At 42.0% G+C, this 11,776-nt stretch overlaps 1 protein-coding gene across 3 annotated transcripts in view; it reads left to right on the forward strand.

Annotated features, from left to right (window-relative positions):
* LPAR1 (lysophosphatidic acid receptor 1) overlaps positions 1–11,776 on the forward strand; it is a 69,698-nt gene that overhangs the window by 31,147 nt on the left and 26,775 nt on the right. For all 3 annotated transcript variants that reach the window (XM_042829437.1, XM_042829434.1, XM_042829435.1), the window contains exon 3: positions 7,709–8,456. In XM_042829437.1, coding sequence (XP_042685371.1) covers positions 7,709–8,456 — 748 coding nt within the window. The remainder of the gene's footprint in view (positions 1–7,708; positions 8,457–11,776) is intronic.

Consider the following 11,776-nt stretch of genomic DNA (forward strand, 5'->3'; position numbering starts at 1 on the left):
ATGCAGAGAAGTAGAAAGTTAAAACAGCCTGCAGGAAACATTTAGTATCCCTAAGGGCTTTGTGTTTTGCAGAGAGGAAGCACAAGTGGTGATCTAAACGGAGCAATTTACTCTGTGGAGTGATTAGTATCTTCTTGTGAATGACATGGGATGAACTCTGCTATAAAAGCTTTGAAGAAGGAATGATGTGAGCCTTACTTGTTTAATGAAATAGGGACTTCCAACAGTGCTTCAGAAATGCTTAAAACAAGAAAACAACAAAATTCATCACTCTCTTTGCTTTTGCCAGCAGTGGATTCTACCAGCCAAACACTAGAAGTGAATGAATACATTTAAATAACCGCCTTGCAGCTGTTCCAAAGAGAAACCCATAGCAGATTCCATTATAGTGTCCTTTCATGGCTGTGTGGTTACCAGAGCCAAAAACCACTTCTTCCACTCAATGCCACTGAATACTTCTTTCTTTTCCCTTCCTTTTGTTGAAATTAGAGTTGAAGAGATTTAAGCTATCTGTGCCAAAGAATGATATGTAAATGAAATAGTCTGGTGTTTAAAGTACAATTCCAATTTGTTCGAAATTGACCAGTAAAGGCAGCTTCTTAGTACAGTATGGACATGTTACTGATAGGGAACCTATTCCTGCCAGAGCTCTGAGCTAGAAAGATCTTTCTGTATTGTGTTTACACATTTCACAAGAGTGCATCAAAGCAAAAGAAGCCAAAACTGTGTATATTTCAAGAAGAAAAAGAAATGTATTTGCAGCAGTAAACGCAGGACAATCTTCTTCCCATTTTGAAATCTTGGTTTCCAGCCCACAGTGAAATGTGCAGGTCTCGTTAACATAATTCCGAATAAACGTTTTGCTTGTAGGCTAACCTCTCCCAAGTGCTTGCGTTACTGGTTTGCTCTGTGAGGAGTGATGGAAGGCGTGCCCTGGAGATGCAAACAGCCCCAGTAGCCTCCAGAATTTTTGCAGCATAAAAGACCAATCTTTCAGCTGCTGGTGCCAAAAGCTTACCCCAGCTTGGCTCGTAGAGCACCAAACTGGGCCTGAGGGATGCACGTTATATTTCATTATGCATGGGAATTCAGTTGGGATGTTGGAGGTATGGGTTTTGTGGAGGCTTGTTCAGTTTGTTTCTTGTTTTGCTCTGTTCTGTTTTGTTCTGTTTTCCCTCTGGTTTATTCCACTTGGAGGGTTTCTAGGGCATCACACACAGAGCAAAAGACCTTTCATCCTGGGGCTGAGCAGGACTGTCCTGAGCTGCCCTTGATGCAGGAATAACTAAGCAGGTCAGATGTCAGCTGCGATGATCAAGTGGAGAGTTAGGCAGAGGGCATTGGGTGATATACTGAAGAGGTCTGGTCTATATCATAGCACAGAGTATTTTAAAAGTGTGAGAGGTGGTATATTCCAGTCGGCATATTAGTTAATGGAATGTAATCACCTTGCTGTGTTTCCCACAGCAGAGCCGGGAGGCACTGGCCCGTACTGGGCCTTGTTGAGCTCCCCTTGACAGGGGGAAGGGACAGCTGGAAAGCACAAGCAGTCATGAAGGCTCCTCCAGAAAAGAGTGAAACTCAAAGAGCTTTGCAAAAACCCATTACATAGTGTGCATGGAACATTCAGGCTCAACGTTCTGCAAAACATGCTCAATCCTGTCTTTCCAATTAATGTATTTTTGGAGTAGCTCTGCATTGTAGTGATGACCTCCCTTTGAGAGGAGCTTGGAAGGCAGCATCAGGGCAGCAGAGAAGTGCTGAATGGTCTGGGAGCAAGTAATGAATGCCCAAGCCATCCAGCTAATGGAAGGGAGAATGTGGTGATGTGGAATCGGGTGGTCCTGAGTTGGAAAATATTTATCAGAACATATAGGTATGGCTTGGGAAGAATGCAGCTCATCTGACAATGTTGGGTCTGTGGGAAAGGAACAATGATACAGCAGGGCCTGAATTGCTTGGTAAATTGCTGGAGGAATGGCTTTAGTCTCTGTCTTCTGCTGGATATTTTTTTCCAGTTCAGTTAGCTTTCTGATTTCCTAAATCTCCCTTTGCAGTGAAAGATGTTGTGTTTGCATATACATGCTTCTTTCATGCAGCTGAAGAAAAGGCAGGAGTTTGAATCAAGAGAACTAGCAATTTGGGGGCCTGTTGGAAACGTGTTTCTCACTGTCACTGCTCTGCATTAATGAGAATTCAAGTCAGAATAGCACGACTCCTGATTTATCTATCCTGAAAAGTTGTACCATTGAGTTTGGGTATTTTAGACTGGCTAGTTAGCTTCCAGAGGAAAAGAATATTTAGCTTTTGCTGGACTTCAAGCTCCTGCCCATTCTGGTTTTTTTTAATCCTCAAAAGCTATTTTTTACTTTGCTTTTGTAGTAATCACAGTGAATAAGCATTAAGGAAAGTCAACACCCTTCTTGGTTTTATAGTCTATCTGTGGAGGCTGTTGTAATCATAGCTTCCATCAGGATCTGTGTCACTTGTGAATTATACCTTCCAGCAACATAACTGCTTCTTTTTCCGGTGTTGCTGGGTTTCTTTGGTGCCCTTTGTGCTTAGGTAGTTTAGGTTACCCTTTTCAGGTGTAAGCTGCAAGACAGCCAAGGACTTCTCAGTTCGGAAGATCTATTAGAGCTGAAACTCAGCATAAAATCAACTTCAAATGCATTCTTAAGATGTTGCCACAGTGTCTATGTGTTGCTTCTATTTTTTTTTTTTCAATCGTGTCACAGCAGAATTGAATGGACCCCTTGCAAAGGGATTGACTTTTTCCTACCTTTTCAGTTGTGAGAAATGAAAAATGTTTCTAGTGAAGTGAAGAAGTGGCTTGCTGTGACTGAACCACCAAATCTAACATACAAATCTTATTCCAGTCTATCAAACAATTAATGCCATTCTGGAAAGGGTACGTGAAGATCTACAGCCTCTTGGTGTTAGTGTATTATACTTCTTTTTACAGGTATAAATAATTGCATAAGGCTATGATGAATCAGTACCCTTGTCTCAAGACTTCCTTGATTTTGCCATGTTGGGTAAATGGCCCCTTTCAAATTCTACTTTTATTGTCAGAGGAAATACCTTTATCTTCATCCCTTTACTTTCGAACCTGTTGTTTCCTCTGCATTCTGAACAATAGGTTATGCTTTTCATTAGATAGTGATTTTTCTTCAAATTGGATTTTTTTCTCATCTGTTACAACTTTACTTTTATAAAGTCCTTGTTTTAGCAATTGCAGCTTGAGAAATTATTCACATATTCATTCAATTATTCCTAAATGTACTCTTCTATGCTTACTTTAAAAATATTCTTACTTGATAATCTTATTGATTTTGAGGACTTTGAAATTGGCCGTTTCCCCAAGCTTTTCTGCTCTAGCCTTCTTGATATGTTGGTAAATTTCAGAGTATTTAGCTAAATTTATAGCATGCTGTTGCTTCTCTTGTCAATGCTTGCTGTTCTAAATATAGAGCTGTAAGCCACCTATTGCTATTTTGGAGTAGTAACCTACCATTCCCAATTCTGCTTTTCCTCTGAAATGTTTTCTGGATTTCTGGATAACACTGAGAACAATAAATATTATTTCTGGGATCCAAGGGCAACTACCTCAGAATTAAAAGCTCATCCTGTATGGGATGAGTCTCCTCTGAGTCTCATAGACTTCAAGGAGGTTGCATGCAAGTTGAATGACTTCTACAAATTTGAGGTTTCTGGCTTCCACTTGGCATATTATTCTATGCAGAACTGTCATCTTCCTCAGGCTTCCTTGCCAGATAACTGGCTTTTCATTTTCTCATTGTGTTCTAGGTAAGAAAACAGCAATGTGTCAAGGTTAATTCAATGTAAGGGGAAAGAAGCAGACTGCATTTGAAAGGGTTAAAATATTTTAAAGTGTTCTCTTGGATATGGAAACATTTCTGTGGCTTCCACGTTTTAAAGGCTCTGTAAAAGTCAAACCTTAGTATTCTAAGAATGTTCAGCTCTCTTTCTCTCAGCAAGAGAGTGTGCCTATGTTCTCGGTGTGGGGGAGTCTTTGGGGTTTTTTCCTTTTCAGTGAATTAAGGAGCAAACTCTCAGATTGCAGTGGTTTACAAGCTGATCATTTGTCCTTCAATCAGCTTGTGCAGACTTCATTTAGACAACCAGTATATCTTGCACTCTAACCATCCCCAGGTGCAGAGCCCTCCCCACTTGGGCTGCCACTCACCAGCAAGCTCCCTTCTGACCTTTCTGCTCTGGGCAGCCAATGTCTTTTCCAATCTCTTCAGCAGGAGGAGAAGGTGGCAGTGAGCTGCTCACCCAAGAGCATCCCATAGGCAAGACTGCCCGATGCCCTAGTCCTTACCCCACTCCTTCAGCTATTCTGTAGGGGCCAGGGAAGCAGAAGAATGGATGAAGCACCAAACACTGGAGATAAAGTCACTTTTCTTCTCTGTCTTCCCAGCCACCCTGGTAACGTAGCTGTGTACCACCACAGCTGAGGGGACATATGTAGCAGATGATGGCTGGAGGTGCCAATGCCAGGGCATTATTCTCACCAAGAGTTGAATAGGTGTCACCTGTAGAAGCAGAGTAACATTTATTAAGTACTGGTGCCGAGCTCTCTGGTCCGTGTGCACTGCATTGTGGCTGTGACTGGGTTTTGTGTTTTTAAGAGACTTAACCCCATGTACTCAGGATTTTCTTATTCTTTGACGTGGGACAACTGTGTCTTGAGTATTAAATCAGCCTCTTATTGTTAGAGAAGTCTTTGATTTCAGCCTGCTGTTACTCCATTTTCCTTTATCTATCTTGTTGGTTTATAATTCACATGTTTCCTTGCACAGATGTGTCTTCAGTGTTTAGTTAACACAGGCAATTTGCAGTTTGTTTTAAACTTCTGTTGAGATATACTAAGTGGATGAGGTAAATCTCAGGGCACTGCACATCTGGCTTACCCAGGCAATGAAACACACTGAGTGAAACTTCAGGAAATTAAAATGTAAACTTCCCTGCCCCTTTTCCTGCAGGGACAGGAGAGGGGCTGGGTCTCCCTGCTTGCATGTGCTGTTGTAGGATGTTAACACTTTCAGTACTCAGAGGTACGTTATTTTTCCTTTTACTCAAGCCTTTGCTTCCAGACAGCAGCTTCATGCGTGAATGGGATGCCTTGGGATCTCCATATGCTGACCTGTGAGGTCAGAACTTTCCTGTAGGATATCTGCTGGCATCTGAGAAAGCTGATCGTCTGGAAGTCCCCTGTCTGAACTTCGGTCAGCGACTTGTTCCTTAATCACTCTCACAAATGGGAACATTTGTTTCAGCACCTGGAAACTTCACTGGTGGACACAAATCAGCTCCCAGTTCAAATCTCAGAAGCAAGCACCTGCACAGCCAAGATCCTGATACACTACTCTTTCCCCTGGGACTGAAAAGATTGCTCTTAAAGAAGGATTCCAGGTTTTAGATTAGCACAACCTGAACACAGAACTTCTTTCAGAATCCTTTACACCAGCAGAGGATTTTATTACTGCATCTTCAAAATGAGAGAAGAAAAAAGTCAGCCTCATGCTGTTACCCCAGGGTTATTTAAGCACTGTCCTGTTTTCAAACCTAACAGGGCTCAGTCTGTAGCATTTTACATACTCCTATGCGCATTGCACTTGTTCAGCCCTGGCTTGGCATTCTGTGAATGAGACAAATGCACTGCACTTGGTTCTTGTTAAGTGAGCCCTGTCTTGTTTTGCGTTTCATATGAGGAGAGCAGGGAGGGTGCTACAATATCAGGGCAGTATTTCAAAGTCTAAGCCCATTTGCAAAATAAAATTGAAACAAGGGAGAAAGGAAAGGAGTATCTACCAGGTTTCAATTTTTCTGCATTTGAATTATTTGTTCTGCCAGGTGTTATCTGCCTCTCTCTGCAGCAGCAATAGTGGAGCGAAAATCGTCAAGTATGGGCAGCAGCCAGCTGCAAGAAGAATTTAGATCAATGAAAGCGTGGACAAGGAGAGAATTTATTCAGGATAACAAACATTCACTAGAGTTTGGAGTCCTGACCTCCTCTGCAGTTGAAATTATAAGACTGCATCCAAATACTCCGATAGAGGGCAAAAAGGCAAAAACCAGGCCATCCACATAATTAATGCAGATGTTGGCAAGCTTTTATAAGGGCCACTAATTCATTCCTATGACTTCCTCCCTCCCTCAAGGCTTCTTACACTTGACCTGTTATTGCCACACAATCCTTAAGCAAAGAATTGAAGCCAGATGTCTTGTAGCTAAGTCTCCCTTTGTTAAGTATTGCCTTGTAAATCAGTTTTTCTGGGCAGTGGAGAAATCCTATATGAGAACTTTGAAAAATTCTTAAATAATTAAGGCTGAAAGGTTTTTAACCTAAGAATTGATGTATCCTAGAGGAGCAATTAAAGTTTTATAGTCAGTGTGCTGAAAATACTGTTTACTCTTGTTCTTAATTATCCTGGGTTTGCAAATGTTTCTGATCAATGTTTAGGTTAGAACTGAAATCATTTTTAGAAAAAAGCTTTTTCTGCAGCACACATCTAGCTGTTATGTAAAGCTTTTGGGTTATGGGTGGAAAGGTTTGTATACTGCTTCTTTGGAATTTGCTTAGTTGTGTTGACAAATAGGTGCAAATGAAAACAAAGAGAAATAGCCTTGAGTAATTCTGAGGAAATCTTTTATCAGATACTTCTTTAACTGGACCACAATTACTAATTTATTTTTTTTTTCCTAATTGTGTACATTTTTAGTTTCAACCTTTGTGTTAGTTGAAGCATTTCCATCAGAATGGTTGGAGCAGTCCAAAACTGTTTTGTTTGTTTGTTTGCATGTTGTAATGGGAAAAAATTCTTACATTTTGATGTTGATCTGTTATTTGTTTGGGCGTACTACCTGTTTTCTTGCTATAACTCCTCTGTTTCTGCATTGAGAAAAATAAAAATGAATTTCAGTGAATAGAGTTTTGACAGCGATAAAACCAGAAACAGGTCTCCTGAGTGTCTTCAGACAGAGACATGAACTTCTTGTTGGTTTTCTTTTTATTATCATTTCATCCTTGAGTCCTTTCTGATAAACCACCCTAAACAAGGAACCACTATGTTAGCCTGAAGAGTTTCTTTTTGTGAGATTTGGCTTTTGGGAATTGCACTTTGAGTAACTGATTATAACAGAACAACAAGAAATGTCCCTGATGAAGATCTGGGTGAATTAAAACCTCCGGGGAAGTGCAGCAACTTTTCTTCCTCTTTGAGGAACGTGTCATGTATCACAGCTACAGCCAAACAATACTTTTATGCACTCATAACATAAGCAAAGTATTCTGTAACAGAGTTAACTTCTTTTAATTATGAATTGCATGCCTGTCTCTCTAAGTGAGTTTTTCAGGAGGTCTGCCTGGACAGAAGCTCTAATGTTTATTATGTAATTTACAGCTGTGACAGAAATCGTGCTCATTCCCAGAGCAGATGGAAGTATTTCTGGTTGCTTCTAATCTGGCTGTAGTTACTGGAATCCTCAGAGCAATAGTTTGTGATTTGTGGAATGCTGTTTGTTCTGAAAAAGTAAATTTGTTCTGAAGCGTGTTCCCTTTCTCCGTCCAGTGCCTTTCCCTGCTCTCTGTGCATGCCTTGTCCGTGGAGGCAATCATATGTTTTCAGTTCTGATGTCGTTCTTTTTCTCTCTTTCCCCGCCCCCCCTCTTCTTTCAGTCCACAGCCATGAGTGAACCACAGTGCTACTACAATGAAACCATTGCCTTCTTTTATAACCGGAGTGGAAAATATCTAGCCACTGAATGGAACACTGTCAGCAAGCTCGTAATGGGCTTGGGGATTACCGTCTGCATCTTCATCATGCTAGCCAACCTCTTGGTTATGGTGGCTATTTATGTCAACCGCCGATTCCACTTTCCTATTTATTACTTGATGGCCAACTTAGCCGCCGCAGACTTTTTTGCAGGGCTGGCCTACTTTTACTTAATGTTCAACACGGGACCTAATACTAGAAGACTGACTGTAAGCACCTGGCTTCTCCGTCAGGGTCTCATTGACACTAGCCTGACAGCCTCTGTGGCCAATCTGCTGGCCATCGCCATCGAGCGGCACATTACAGTCTTTCGCATGCAGCTACATACTCGGATGAGCAACCGGCGAGTGGTGGTGGTAATTGTTGTTATCTGGACTATGGCCATCGTAATGGGTGCCATACCAAGTGTCGGATGGAACTGTATTTGTGATATCACTCACTGCTCCAACATGGCACCGCTCTATAGTGACTCCTACCTGGTCTTCTGGGCTATTTTCAACCTGGTCACTTTTGTGGTCATGGTGGTCTTATACGCTCATATCTTTGGGTATGTCCGCCAAAGGACTATGAGAATGTCCAGACACAGTTCTGGACCTCGCAGGAATCGGGACACCATGATGAGCCTCCTGAAGACTGTGGTCATTGTGCTTGGTAAGTTTTTACTTTGTCCCCTCTACCTTCCCCGCTCTATTTCTTACCAGGTGATTGCAGTAATGCATGTCCAGCTTCTGGGAGGTCAGCATCATTTGGAAGATGGTAGAAGAAGTAGGGGCAATAAGAAGCCCCAGCATTCATTACTGTGTGGGTATTATCAAGCTTTTATGAAAAAGGATATCACAGATGTGGTCATCCAGCTATGTAACATGAAACTGATGAAAATAGCAAGATCTTGATAAGGAAGGGAGTTTTGGAGCAATGCAAGTTTAAAACGTTTTCTAGCAGCTTGTCCCCGGCACTGTTCACCTATTGGCATGAGAAGATGCCAAATGAAGTGGGTCCATCATGCACTGAAATACAGGTTCTTTCCTTGTGCTAAAAGTGATGTGTGTATTCAAGTAATATTTTGTGTCTGAAATAAAAGAAGCTAGAGGCTTGTGTTGAAAGGATGCTCAACAAGGAGTAATGGCCTGTAACCTGAACACAGGAAGTTCCGTACTAACATGTGGAAGAACTTCTTTACGGTAAGGACGATGGAGCACTGAAACACATTACCCAGTGAGCTTGTGCAGTCTCCTTCTATGGAGATATCCAAGACTTGCCTGGACCTACCTGAGTGACCTATTGTAGGGTACCTGCTTTAGCAGGGGGGCTGGACTCGATGATCTCTTGAAGTCCCTTCCAACCCCTACAATTCTGTGATCTGTGATCCTGTGACTTCACATGTTAAACAAGTCTTTATGTACAGTATGCTCAGGTCTCTGCTGTATGGTTTGGCACATCTGAAGTACCTGCCTCTTTATTTATAGGGAAAGATACCACATGAGGTATTGATGTAGTTCTCTGGAGGTCCATAAGGTTCAGGGCTTGGAAAATGGGGAAATATCAATCAAATATCGCAGTGCAGTTTAAAGGTTTTTTGTCTTCTTGGACAAGTATATTTGGTTTAGATCTTGTGCTTTCTGCTTTCTTATGCAAAAGCACTGCCTGGGTGGTACCACTCCCTGGTGATTATCCTTGCAGTTCCTTCAGTTCTTTGTTGCAGCTGATGATGGTGAGCTGCAGTCAGATAGGGATGGTGCTAATTATCTGTCCCCAGCTATGAGGGGAGGTCCTTTGCATGAGGTCCTTCAACAGGGCAGATGGGTCCCTTGCAATGCTAGTCCCCTGTTGTGTTGTAAACTTGGCGTAGTTATCCATAAGTGCAACTGTCCCCAAGTCTCCAGGGACCTAAACTTGCTTTGACATCCCGAGTTCCATGGCTTTACACTGCGACTTTTGATTTCTAGCTCTTATTACCTGCACAAAGAAGACAGTTGACTTTTATCACCAGCTTTGATGTAAGTCACTGCAACAACTCTCATTTTAGTTAAAGAATGTAAATGCTGTTTTCTCAGCTAGTGATATTTTTTTAATGTGAACTGTGTAGTCAACTGACTTGTTCACCTATTGAAAAGATAGTCTTAAGTGTGCTGTTCTATTCATCAGGGAAAGAATAACTTCGTGTTTTGCATGGGAGGCTGTAGGAGTGGGTAAAACCTCTTGTGACAGGACAGTTGCCCCTACCTCCCTTCTCACAGAAGGCAAGATGTGGTTAAGAAAATGAAAAAAAATACAGTTAGATTTTGCAGATTTCTTTCTTGGAAATAGATACTTGTTTCCTCTTCTGAATTAATTGCTGTTCATAACCAGTGAAGTATTTCCTCTGAGGAAAAGGACTGTTTCAGGCTTTTAAAAACATGAGTGGGGGATAGTAAGCACTGATATCAATAAAATGCATTCATGCAGGAATAAATAAATACAAGTGACTGAATAGACAGCAAACTGTAGTTGTTATGAAGCACGTGTGGAAATAGAATGGCAGTGTAGGTAGTGACTACATCCTTCTCTGTTCTCCCATGGTTAAATAACATTCAGTTGAGGTGACTCAAATTTAAATGCTACTAGAGTTCACCAATATCTCTGGTTCCACATTTAGATTCTTCTGAGTAAAATTTATCAGTGCTGCAGGTAGTGCATGTAATGTTTTCCACAGAATTTGAGCAAGGCCTTATTTCCTTTCCCTAAATTCAGTGTTGTGCTTTGCAGTAGCACCTCTGCTAATCTGCATAAGATACCATTTATAGTGAGAGACAGTGGGTTCTTTAATCAAATCTCGAAGAGAAATTAATCCCCAGGGATTTGGTTGGACGGGTTCAGTCACAGAGCTAACAACTAAAACCATGCCTTCACCTTGCTCTCAGGCCTCAGGAACAGCTGCAAGATGAAGATGGGGGCAACCTCAGAGACTGCAGAGGTTGAATGTTTGTATATCAGGGCATTTAGCAGATGACCAGCTGAGCCATGAGAAAAGCTCATTAGTTGCCACCAGCACACGAATGCTGTCCCACATCTCCAAATAATCACTTGCAGTGGAAGTTTGCTTTCTGGCTCTGAACAGTTGGAAGCGCTGGCGCGGTAAAGCCTGCGCTCAGAGGAAACCTGCAGCAACCCCTGATGCATTGGTGCTCTTGTGCTGCTTGAAGTCTGCTTGAAAATCTGGTTTACAGTTTTTACAGTTTTCTCAAGCAACAGTTTGAATTCCCTAATGTGGTATTTCCTGATTACCTCCTTCCAAAGGCAGTGCTGTAGGGGCAGAGTTTGTTTCTGCTTTGGCAAAGGCAGTGAAGGTGAGTGGATCTCCAGGGCTGCCTGCAGCAGCGTGCTGAATGTTTATCTCATGACCTCTGCTTTTTCCTGCATCAGTGAGCCTCTGTAACAGAGAAGAAAAGACCACCCTGCCTTCCTTAATGATGCAGAGGAAGCTAATACATCACACTGAAGGCAGACACCAACTTCTTCTGAAGGCAGAGAGAGGAAAGGCAGTGTTTCGGTGTGTGTGCAGCTCAGCTCACTGCTGAGTGGGGAAGGAGCTGGAGTGATTCCCACTGTGGAACCCTGGGAGCCAAGGAGGGCTGGGATCTGGGTACACCTGTGGGTGCTAGTAGGTGGAAGCACACACATCCTTGCTTTAGGATCTTTGTTAGAGTTCTTGCACCGAGCGCCATGTCCCTGGCTATGCACAAGAGGACAGTTGTGCATCAGGAGCAGTCAGGATCTGGCACCCAGCGTCATCCCAGGGTGCTGAGACCTAGGAACACATCAGAGGCAGAGAACAGATTTTTTTCCCCCTTTTATTATCTTTCTCTCTCTCTCTCTCTCTCTCTTTCTTTCTTTCTTTCTTTCTTTCTTTCTCTTTCTTTCTTTCTTTCTTTCTTTCTTTCTTTCTTTCTTTCTTTCTTTCTTTCTTTCTTTCTTTCTTTCTTTCTTTCTTT

This window comes from Centrocercus urophasianus, unplaced genomic scaffold, assembly GCF_019232065.1.
Source record: "Centrocercus urophasianus isolate 14NV4802_14NV808 unplaced genomic scaffold, USGS_Curo_1.0 seq_31, whole genome shotgun sequence".
NCBI lineage: Eukaryota > Metazoa > Chordata > Aves > Galliformes > Phasianidae > Centrocercus > Centrocercus urophasianus.